We start from the raw sequence: 12592 nt of genomic DNA on the forward strand, positions 1-12592 counted from the left end.
GCTGTGTTTAAAAGAGGGAACAGATGCACTTATAGTATTAAAAGGAATATTCGGAGAGGAGGGTTTTGGGGCACTGGAAAGAGCCTTGAGGCATCAAGCCTCCACTAAGGATTACACTGCTTAGGAGGAAATTGTTAAAAGGGGAAAGTGAGGGAGGAGGAAGCAAGGGAGGAAAAGCACCCATGATGGCACAGATGGCTGCTGAAATGAGTGTGAGTGCTCTAGTTTAGGATGCCATTATCTTCACACGTCTGCAGCAAAATGCCAGGACTCTGACCATAGCACCTGTTCTGCCTCCCCCGACTCCCACCACCATAACCACTATGAAAAGGGCAGCCATGTACTCAAGGCTTTAAGAAATGCTGATCTGTACATAAAAATAAATCATTTCCAAGCACAAATTATTTTACATTTTACAACTAAGCTCATTTGTCTCAGTTGTGTAAGTGACTCATTTTTCACAGGCGCAAGATCAAAAAAGTGAATATCACTGACAGTTGGTGGATAAAGTTAGAACCATGTTTCCTGAAGGAGTATAACACTTCATGAAGAGAACACCACAGTGAAAATTGGTCTATTTCTGTTTAGACATCATTTCAAATACTTTAATATTTTATTGTATTACTTTTTATTTGATCTCCCTGTGACTAATACAGCAACCCATGGCCCTAGCTTCATTGCTTGGTAAATCAGTAAAGGTATTAGATGCTGTCTCTGGGTCAAGATGGCTTTTAATGGCTCAAGTGCCTCCTTAAGGTCCATAATGGTTAGGGTGAATGTTATTAGGATTCACACAGAGCATGCTCATTTAGTGTGTATAGTGGATTCCTTTGGATACTGTGCAATTTGAAATCCCATTATGGTTAATGGTGTTGGTGTCTACCCTGCTGAGGAAGCAAAATTGATTTGCACTCTTCATTTTCACCTGATTCCATTTTTCATCCATTGTGATATGTGTATTTATGTGCATTTGAAATGAATGATTTTTTAAGATTGTATTACTAATTATATTCTGCGTTTTGCAGCAATATAAATGGCTTGTGTCTTTTTTGTTTGTTTGTTTGTTTGTTTAATATTGTTTACATGCAACACAGCAACACAGAAATGTGATATCCAGCACACTGAGTGGTTTTGGCTATTATTTCCCTCTAGTGGACAGAAAGATTTTTGGTGTGCCTCTGCCTCCTGAGCACTACACTGCATCAAGGAAATGTACATCAGACAAAGGAATTAATACAAAAAAAAATAATTGAATGTATGTGCAGTTTATTACTCTGTAAAACAAAAATATAGTAATAGTGGTGTAAAAAAAATAGTGGTGTGCCTTTACTGTGCCTTTTTTTTTTTTTTTTTTTCTACATGTGCTTCTGGATCATCTTTGTTCCTGTGTTTTTTGGAGTCTTCAGATTTATAGCTACACAGTGTATTATATTCATGTGTGCATATCTTTTTTTTCCAGAGTTGTAGGAGGAGGAGCAGTAAATGCATTTTGCCATAGAGATATACTTACATACTTTAAAATAATATAAAATATAAAAAAATATAGTGTGATATATATATATATATATATATATATATATATATATATATATATATATATATATATCTCACTTATTATTATTATTATTATTATGTAATAGTGTAATTATTAGAAGCGTATTATTATTATTATTATTAGAATTATCAGTGCCTCCTTCCTTATGGTCCATGATGTTCTGAGATTGGTTGGTGTACGGTAAGCAGCTCTGTTGTTACGCGCCTCTCCAGGGTGTGTGTGTGTGTGTGTGTGTGTGTGTTTGTGTTTGGAGATGGCTGTAGGGGGGTTCGTCCTGTATTGCGCATGTGCAGAAGTGCAGGCGAAAACGGTTGAAAACTCGCAGTAGAGCCTGCGCGTCCTCGATGCTGCTCAGCACACAACATCATCAACATATCGGGCGTGCTGGAGGCGAGCGGCCAGCTGACACACACACACACACACACACACACACACACACACACACACACACACACACACACACACACACACACACACACACACACACACAGCACAGGGTCTAAACGTGGCTAACAGCGTTCCTCCGGATTTCTCCTCCGCCTCGCCACAGAGCCCTGCATCCTCCTGACCGATGTTTCCGACCGACTGAAACACGGGGATTTATTCCTTCCGGTTATGTTTTGTTGACTGTTAATAATAATAAGAAAAAAAACAGCCAAAATCCTGTCTACATTATGTTTTTGTTAGCATTCCATGCTAGAAGACGTTTGACTAGCGTGTACCCGGGGCCGCTGGGTTTGCAGTTCGTGCTGTGGATTGTATGTGCTGTTTACGGAGAGGAGCAGCCCTTCAGCGTGGAGGTAAGGAGAACCACTGGCCTCGCAAACATGCTGACTCTACACTACACTCCTCGCATTTATTCCCCGTTAACCTTTTTTCTCATTCAGGGAGACTTCTTAAAACTTCAGTTGATATCTCCTGAGTCTATTCGAGCTCCAAAGCTTGTTTGGTTCGCCCATATGCCTGTGGCTTTATTTGATAACAGGCGGTTCTCTCAGCTCCAGCACCCAGAGTTCAGTGATTAAAGCTGGCTGAATACACAAGCTGTCAGGAGCGAGGTGTGTGATGTCCAGTATCAGAGTTATCTTACACCACACCATATGCTGTATCAACAATCACACGTATAAGATACTTTGTGCTTCCTTTTCCCAGTTGGCTATAAAAGCATTACTACACATGGCTCTCCTGTTCCCAGAAAATGAGTGCATTATCTTGTTCCAAGGCCAGTAGTGGAAAGACAGCCATAATATATCCTGGCATTTCCTGACAGTTCAATTTTCCTGGATTATATACTGCCTGTTTATTGTGTTTAAGCGGCTCAGATGGGCTGCTCTGATTCCAGGGAGTGAAATCACTTGATACTTCTTAGATGTCCTTTCAGACATCTGAGGTTCGTAACCAGAGGACAGTCATCTAGCCTTTGCAAAAAGAAAAAGAAAAAAAAAGGTAGATAGTAACAGAGCGGGTGTATCACAATCCCTTCTAACCCGATTATAATTACGGAGGTGCTTTGGGATGTTGGTTTCACTTACAGGATCTCTTCATACATTCATATGTATGTTGAAGCTTTTAATACCTTCTGTATTTGAAGACGTTAAACAGATCGGTAATCGTTCAAGCAGAAAAGAATAGGTGACCTGAATTCTTCAGAATCCGAGCCAGGAAAAAAAACGAAACGTAAGCACATGCTGTGTGTCTACATTGCAAATGAACACTGAACTTAATCTTCTCGATCTTCAGGTCTCTTTTACAGTCAAGTTGGTTTTGGAAATTGCATTGGGAATCAGTAGTGCATGCAGACATTTAGAGTGAAAGATATATATATATATGTATATTTATATGTGTATTTTAAGAACTGAGTGGGATGATCTCCCACCAAAATAGAGTTTTGAGGGCAAACTTATTTTAAGGCAACATACGAACCACTGTGTTTTTTTTTCTCAAACCAGTGGTTTGAACTTTTCAGAATTAAAGAGGGCTAATCTCGGCTTCTGTGGTTTCAAACCAATTTTCAATTCATCAGCCAAGACGCATCTGAATATCTGCTAACTTTCCTGAAGCGGTATTTGGTCTGCTGAGAGTTTGCAGACACTCTGCATCCATGTGGAGTTTTTAAATGATAACGGTGTGCGTTCACTTGTATTCAGCACTGATGCGGTTCAGCGTGTTCTTGGCTGCTTTGTTTTATAGACATGCAGGGAGTCTTAAGAGCCACGAGATGAGTCTGTGTGCTTTTTGTTTAATGACTAGTCTGAGCTGTAGGGAGGGTTTTACCTCTCTTGCCCGCTGTTACTCATAAGGTTCTGCTGGTTCATACGTCAGCTCTGTTTTCCCCTCCCGCTCAGAGAGCATGGACACACCATGACCTCTGCACTCGCTGTGCTCCCTCTCATCCCCCATGCCTCCCACTCCTCATAGAGGGAATGTCTTTCCTTTGCATTTTCACTGCTTTGTGACTTTCATATCACAACTAAAAAGCTACTACTTCACTATGAACTAGTTCTGCCACAGTGACACTAAAACTCAGTAGAGTGCCATTAATTTGTGTGTGTGTATATATATATATATATATATATATATATATATATATATATATATATATATATATATATATATATATATATATATAATTTTTTTTTGTTTTTTTTTTTGTTTTTGTGCGTGTGTCACGTTAATTGCATGTGATGGATATTGAGTGTGACAAGAAGACAGAGTGTTGTGCAAGAACATAACATTAAAAAATTATTTGATATGAAAGTCTACAATAGTAAGAAGAGATTTGCACACACATTCTCAGGGGGACTTTCTGCAGCCGGCTTTGTCAAAAGAAATATGGCCATAAGTCATGCTTCACAATATGGTAAAATTAACGGACTGAAAAAAAAGCGGAAAAGCCGCTCTTACATGAGTCACTTTTTTTTTTTTTTTTTTTTATCATAGCAATACATTCTGTTTTCTGGAAATTTTATGATTGTATTATTCTGAGTAGGAACAGCACCGCATGAGCTGTGTATCATCGCTGTATTTCAACAGAAGCTTTGTTCAGGTGTGTGTGTGTGTGTGTGTGTGTGTGTGTGTGTGTGTGTGTGTGTGTGTGTGTGTGTGTGTGTGTGTGTGTGTGTGTGTGTGTGTGTGTGTGTGTGAGAGAGAGCGAGAGAGGAAGTAGAAGAGAAGATGAAATGCCTACCTGCTTTAGTGTTTGTTATCGTTCATATAGTTGATGATAAAACAATCAAAGAACCTTGAAGATAAAGCATTTTACTTGCACTGTAGGCACCTTCCTTCCTTCACACTTTATCAGATCTGGGGGGGAAAATCTAAACAATTTGCCTTTCTACATTTTTCTGTGGCTGGAGCAGTGGTTTTGCATGAATGAGTCAATTCTCTGCTGAGCATCAGGTGCAGAGTCCTGGCATGAGTCATCCAGGTATTGAGACAGACAGACAGAATGACACACACACACACACACACACACACACACACACACACACACACACACACACACACACACACACACTTCATACAATCCAGGATGACCAGCTAAAGTCAAACCAACTCAAAACGTGATCCTTATAATAATCGCATAAATACATAAGCATCATGAATATGCATGCTTGTTTGTTTGATTGTTTCTTTATTTGTTTCTCAGGAATCCAATAATCTTTTAATTCCTGCTGGGTCTCAAACAAAGAACTTTGTGCTGCTGCATGACTGGTCAGGCTGCTCAAGATCTTTCTGAATTATTGAAAGGCGCACTAGTGTGACACCAGATGTTGATGTGGCAGCAGCTCAGTCACCGAGGGCAACATCCAACTCTCTTTTTAAAAGGGTCACAAATGAACAGAAAGGTTTATTTGTTTTGCTCCTTGACTCGTCTGTCTGTTTATATGATGTGGTGAGAAGCATCGTCTCAGTGTTTATGGCTGGGAAATAAACTGCTTTCAGAGCGGCACCAGAACAGGCGGCTCCTCCCCAGGGCTGTTCCCTTTCTTGTGTCGTTCACGCTGACCTACTAGTGAGAACCCTCGTAAGTCATATCACAGCTCGTTTCGAACTGTGCAGAGTTATACTAGAGCCCAGGCAGCCTGGGTGTTCCAGTTTATTACATTGTGTGACAAAATCAAAACCTGTGCACAACCTGGTTTTGGGGGGGGTGGGTGTGTGTATCTAAATCAAACCCTAAAGAGGGGTTCTTTGTTGAAAAGCATTAAATGTAAAAGCTTGGCATTTAGCCATTTTGCAAGGTGTGTGTGTGTGTGTGTGTGTGTGTGTGTGTGTGTGTGTGTGTGTGTGTGTGTGTGTGTGTGTGTGTGTGTGTGTGTGTGTGTGTGTTATTTTTTCAACAGTGTGTGTCATGTATGTATTGGGGGGGGGACCTGGAGTTGTGTTCTGTACTCAGTGCAGCATGTTGCGCTCACACATGGTCTTTCTGACGTCAGCTTGGCTTTACTGGGAGAACAGATTTGTGTGGAGCCCCTGGGGTGGATATGATATGTCAGTGTGTTTACCCATCACACAGCCCCCCGAAACAGGTAAATACGGTGCAAAAAATAAGGTAAAAGCATATAGGTACGGTTGCACACAGCCTTATATTCAACCCTATTGCCCGAACGAAATTTATTTGCCAAATAGATCAGAATAAAACAGGCAGGTCTTGGTTTGTTTTGCACACCCTGAGCATTCTTCATTCCTGAAATGCTGAGCAACTCCACCGCGATCACAAACTCTTCTCCTCGCTGTCTGTTCAGCAATCGCACTGACGTAATCGCACTCGCCGCGACAGAAATCATTAAAGCTTGTGAACAGCACAAGCAGCATGGTTTAAAAGTTGAACATGTTGACCAGACTTGCACTCCTTGTTGTTATGGCAACATCGACATAAATTCTCACTCGGTGCACGTGCATGACTTCGGATCAGATACCATCCATGAGATATAAACAGGAATTTTAGGAATAGGAATAGGAGTGTGAAAGAATTCATTTGGATTGATGATCCTCTCCTTCTTGCTTTCTCTCTTTTTGTACAGCTCCATCATGTATCTCTCTCTCTCTCTCTCTCTCTCTCTCTCTCTCTCTCTCTCTCTCTCTCTCTCTCTCTCTCTCTCTCTCTCTGTCTCTCTGTTAGCTGAGAGGACAGCTGCTGAGAGACACTGTGAAAAATTGTTTGCTACTATTCAAACCCGAGCGCTGTTGGAAACTTCAGTGGCGATGAACAGAAGAACACAGGGACACGAGGCGCCCTCGGCGCTCATGACAAATAGTTTTCATGGCATGACACTGAAAGCTTGGGGAAACATCACCCTGCGCTACAGTTCGCATGCAGCTGTGTGCCACACTTTACATGTGGTGTTTAAAAAGCCTTTGACAGACAAATGTGCTTGATTTTTATTTTTTTTCACCTGCATGCTCAGCCAACCACAGACCTTTCAATCCAGTCCTAACGAGGAAACATCTTTTGAGACGACTGGAATTCAGATTTCACTCTTTGAAGTGGTTTAGCGTTAGTCACTACAAGGACCATGGAGTTTCTTGACATTTGCCCAAAAATACAGTGTGGCCGAGCATGTGGGAGGGCGGTTGTCATAGGGACTCTGTGTGCACTATGCTGCGTGTGTGCTGCTGAATTATTTAGCGTATGTGCGAGGGCCGAGAGATGTGAGATTGACTTTATAGATGCTCACACACACACACAAGTACACACTGAGCTTACAGATCCTGTGTGCCAGTTCTTACATTTTGTTAAAAAGGATGAATTGAATTGAATGACCAGCTATGAATCAAATGTGTGTTTGGAGCAGCAATGCCCTCTGATACACTTTCAGGCATTTACTCGAGCCAGTTGCCCCAAATACACATATGCTTAGTCAGTCTAAAACACTTCATTCACAGATATAGCAGTAAATTAAAATAAGAAACAAGAACAGCAAGAGGGTGCAACAATATTTAGCATTCTAGTCTTACGGCCTCGGGGCCTACTGATGAATAGCGCACACCAACCTCCTTGTACTTAAAGTGGGTTGGGGGCAAATGGGGGTGTTAAATATTTAAAATGACAGTTAATAAATGAAATGCCTTGTAAATGAAAATGTCATACTATTCGTGTAGTCTGGTTTCAAAAAGTTGAACCAGGTTTGAAAGTATTTGACACCAGACACACTGGATAATCCGGAGTCGCTGAGACGAGGCTGTGCTGTGTGAAACCTGAGGCTAATGCTAGGTACCTGCTGGTGAGATGGTCTACTCTCAGACTGGTCGATATGAGGGGGAAATAGGAATGTATCCAGAAGTGTCTGTAAACCAACAAAAACTCCTGATTACAACCTGCATCCTTCAACAGACAAAACCGTGCCACGAAAATGTTTTAACACATTTTAAGGGTGTTACTAGTCCTGTTCCTCCTCCTTTGGAATAAATATAAATGCACAGAATTTTGTAGGTATGTGAGATGGGTGCTACATGCGCTATATGGACAAAAATATCGGGACACCTGACTTTATCAGCCATATGTGGTTCTTTCCCAAACTGTTAACGCAAAGCTGAAGGCACACAATTGTATCGAGCGTCTTTGGATGCAGTAGCATGAACATTTCCTTCACTTGAACTAGGAGACCCAAACCTGTTCCAGTATGACAATGCCCTTGTGCACAAAGCAAACTCTATAAAGATATGCTTTGCATGGGTTGGACTCTAAGATCTCCTGCTATAGAGCTCAGACCTCAATCCTATTAAACACCTTTGGGATGGATTTTTCATGCTGACTGCACACCAGGCCTCCTCACCTACATCAGTACATGCCTTTACTAACACCCTTGAGTCTATATAAACACACATCTCCAGTACAATCTAGTGAAACACCTTCCCGGAGGAGTGGAGGGAAATATAAGAGCAAATTTGGACTAAGTGTGGAATGCAATGCTCAAAAACCACATGCCAAACCTATGATTAGGTGTCTACAATCTTTTGGCAGTATAGTGTCGGTCTTAACATACCTGTACGAATTACACATAAAGTAGCATCGGCAAGATTTCAAAGGATAATCGGAGTATGGGAGACGACAGACACAAAATGCTTCCCGTTTCCTCTGACAACAACTGTCTTGCGTTGCCATGGACACACAGTCGTAGCTAATGAAGCGCTCTTGCAGCATTAAAGGTTCTGCTTTGATGTTTCCACTGAGCTAATTACTTCTCCTTTGGTTTGTTAGTGAACAGATCTGAAGCTGTACACTGGACCATATCTGCAAGTTCACGAGTTCACTGAGCAAGAAAGTTCACCGACTCCGGTTACCCAAACCTTAACAAACCGCGGCGTTCGCTTTCACGCGGTGATTTTACATCAATTTTACTTAGCCTTGTTGTGCTTTAGTCTACTACGAATGCAAGTATTAGGTGGATTAGAGAAACATTTAAGGAACAACTGAACGCTGTGTGAAGGTAAAGCGTCAATCGTATCGAATTTCAGTATCGCTGAATGATAGAAGGCTGAGCATGAACAGTATTGAACCGTTCAGTGCAACTTAACATCCTTACACAGGCAGATTAAAGAAAGCCATACATCACATGATCGGTCCCCTGGTGGTCTAGTGGTTAAGATGCAGCGCTCCCACCGCTGCGACCCGGGTTCGATTCCCGGTCAGGGAACCATCCCCAGCCACTCTTAGTGCCGGTCCCAAGCCCGGATAAATTGGGGAGGGTTGCGTTAGGAAGGGCATCCAGCGTAAAACATGTGCCAAATCAAACGTGCGGAGGATCCGCTGTGGCGACCCCTAACGGGAGAAGCCGAAAAGAAAGTCATACATCACATGATCAAGGAGCGGACAAGAGAGACGGGGCTGTAGTGGATAGGGGTGACCCTGGGGTCTGTCAAAGAGCCAAATCATCCATCAGTTCACCTGTCTCTTTCTCTGTCTCTCCATGTCTAGTTCACATTCTCTTGCTCACTTATCCTGCATTGATTCTTCACCCCCCTTGTTGCTTGGAATATTTCTGCACTGGTCACTAGTGGCCGTCTTTCATTATCTGCCAGTTGCCATTTCACTAGTAGAGCAAGGACTATGCAATATCTGCACAGCCTAGAAAAAACGCAACAAATGGCGTTTGTGTATAAAATGCATGCATGCAATTCTGCACTGTGAACATCAGAATGCGCTCCAAGCATTTAGCTCTTTACGATTATTGATTTTCCAGACAAATGTGTTTCTTTCATGACTAGTCCATTATTGCCAGCTCTTTTTTCTGGTCTCTGTACTGTTTCTTAAGTTTATTAACTTTGCTTACAGTTTGCTCTTATCCGATTAAAGCTGGCATTTCTTACCATATCTCCCCCCCCCCCCCCCTATTGTGAGGTCTCTAGTGTGTCTTAGATCTCTGTAGATCCACGACAAACTCTGATCTCTGGAGATGTTGGTGTGGTAGCTGCCCAGCAGAAATCTTGCAGTGCCTTTGCACTGTAGCCGCCCCCTACTGAAACCAGCTCTGGGCCTGGGACCGCCTACTTTCTGTGAAAACGTGCAGAACGGTTCGATGACTGCCACATGCCTGAAAGCCAGACAGGAATCGTGTGGAAAAGCGGCATCAGTCAGAGGAAAAAAGAACTGTGCCACATTTTCTTTGATCTGAGTGCCAGTTGCCTTTACTTTTAAACTGTAAAGGGTTAAACGGCACTCTTTGTTATGGAGTCATGAAATCCTTTCTTAGTTTTGGCTCTAAGGCTTTTCTGTTTATTTCCTGTATTTATTTCCTCAAATTACATGCACAGAAACGTGTGCAAAGACCCACGAATGACACTTTAATATGCTTGTAGATTTGCTGTTGCAGAAGCATAAACCAGGACAACGTCTTCACTGACACACGTACACCATTCTGGGACCTACTAGAGAGGATTAAAGAGCAGTTTTCATGGATCATAAAAAATCGAAAAACACAATTCTAAACTGTGTTTGTTCGTTGTTCATTTAAGACTGATCCAACAGTAGTGATGTGTTGCTAGTGTTTTTCACACACCAGAGTTGTGGGCTGGCTTGTGGAGGACCATGACGTCAGCTCATCCTGGGATAGAAGCCTATTCATTCCCACGCTGTCAAAATGCATGTGCACAACTACGTATCTGGCACAAGTGAGCTAATGCAGAAAATTAGGACTCGTAAACGTTTAGGATAATAGGCCAGGTAACGGTTCAGAGGGGCCCAGATATGATACAAATGAGAACTGTTTTAATAAATGCAGTGGGCACAAAGCAGCTTCCTGTACATTAGTGAGCTTTTGAACTTTGTGAACTTTTTTTAACTTTTTGCCTCCTCACCTTGCGTTCAGACTCAAGCAGAAGGAAAACACAGTCATGAAAGAAGCAACACTGGTTATTTTGCATTTATTTGGTTGGTTGGTTGGTTGTTTAAGGCATAAATAAAACAAGCATTATAAAGTCAGTTTAATGAACTTGTTCGTTTTGTCTAACACCGAAATACTCCACATACGCAAATCTAACATGGAGTATGTTTTCAGTGACGTCCTCTCACCTGCCTTAACTTCATAATGAACCTGGTGTTGGGGAGTAAAAGGTTTGCCGTAGTGAGGGCACCAGCTCTTGATCATGCGGTGTTTATTACATTTGTAAAGGATATCGCATGCTCTTTAAAACACTTAAGGCAATACCTAATAGCTTAGCCAATGTAAAGAAAAGTACAGCAAGGGAGGAGAGACATGTTAAATCCGTATAAATGGTATTTGTTTGTTGAAAGTGCTCTCGAAACACCCAAACTAAACCGCAATGCAAATGCCTACATCAGAATGATTAAGCGGCCAAATGTCTAGACACTGGTAGATTACATCAGTGTTAGCAAGAGAGGATCGCACACCGAAGAAAAGAAATATGCCTTTATCCTGAACCATAACAGTCATTAGTGGCTTTGTACAATCATTTTTGCTCATACCCTGTTTCCATTTTGCATAGTGCGTTAATACCTTATGCTGTCACATGCGCAGCCACCGAAGGTGAAACAGGTTTGAAAGTACAGCAAATGCATGACATGCCTTTGATTCCCGCTGACAAATCGGAATAATTCAGCTGTGTATGAGAGTTTTGTATGTGTCAGTTGAGTGTCAGTAAATTTCGGTTGTTATAATATCTTTTGTAATGTCTGCTGCTGAAATGACGACTGAGCAGAATAAAGGTTAGCATGTTTTCTCTGCTAAATGAAAGGCCATGCATATGCTGCATCTCAGAGTAACGCAAGAAAGAGACGCAGAAGGGAGGAGATTATATATCGTAAGATTTTCACATTCAGGACTAAGCCTTTCTCTGGTTCAGGTGAAATGACATTGTCATTTGTGAAAAATGCTATCGAAGTTAGCACGGAATTACCGAGTGAAGTGAAGCGGAGTTCAGTGTCTCGGAGACGGAGTTCAGTGTCCCGTGCAAGTGTCCAACTGTAAAATTGCATTGCACTTGCATCTTGATGTATCTTGGTGTGGAGGTGATGCAGAATGCCAGATGACTGGGTTGTGTGTGTGTCATTGCTGTTCTATTAAAGGGCAGGAAAAAATGGAAAATAATGATAAAACATAATTTTTTATTATTTTGTTAAGATTCGAAGAAGGACATCAGTGATAATTTAGGAAGTTAGAACTTTGAACGGATGGCAGGAAGTGTGACATCACACACACTTTTGCTCTACTTATTCACTGTATTCTGGAAAATATCCATAATAAATGTAATTGCCAATTACCATAAATTCTGTAGAGATATGTCTTTTATATATGCCATGCACAAGTCACACGTTGCATTAGTTTATCCCAGTCAGGGTCATGGTGAAGCAGAACCTATTTAAGAAACACTGGGTTCTACTTCTGCTTCCTCATTATTATTATTATTATTATTATTATTATTATTATTATTATTATTCCTCCTCAACTCAGATCCTGTTAGTGATTTGTGAGGCATTAAGTGTGTTGATAGAGGACAGTAGTAGTTTAACTGCCATTAAAGTTGAAGCTTTGATACTTTACCTGTTTGAGCGGAGTGTAAAAGTGAGCAGGTAAG

At 41.4% G+C, this 12592-nt stretch overlaps 1 protein-coding gene across 2 annotated transcripts in view; it reads left to right on the top strand.

Moving 5' to 3' along the window:
• The first annotated feature begins 1837 nt into the window (after window positions 1-1837).
• Window positions 1838-12592, top strand: part of mmp16a (matrix metallopeptidase 16a (membrane-inserted)) — a 50386-nt gene continuing 39631 nt past the window's right edge. Inside the window, exon 1 of one of the 2 annotated variants that reach the window (XM_083551460.1) lies at window positions 1838-2355. In XM_083551460.1, coding sequence (XP_083407586.1) covers window positions 2230-2355 — 126 coding nt within the window. In that variant the 5' untranslated portion in view covers window positions 1838-2229. The remainder of the gene's footprint in view (window positions 2356-12592) is intronic. The other variant, XM_083551461.1, reaches the window with a different exon arrangement.

The sequence above is a fragment of the Silurus aristotelis genome, assembly GCF_946808225.1.
Source record: "Silurus aristotelis genome assembly, chromosome: 1".
Lineage (NCBI taxonomy): Eukaryota > Metazoa > Chordata > Actinopteri > Siluriformes > Siluridae > Silurus > Silurus aristotelis.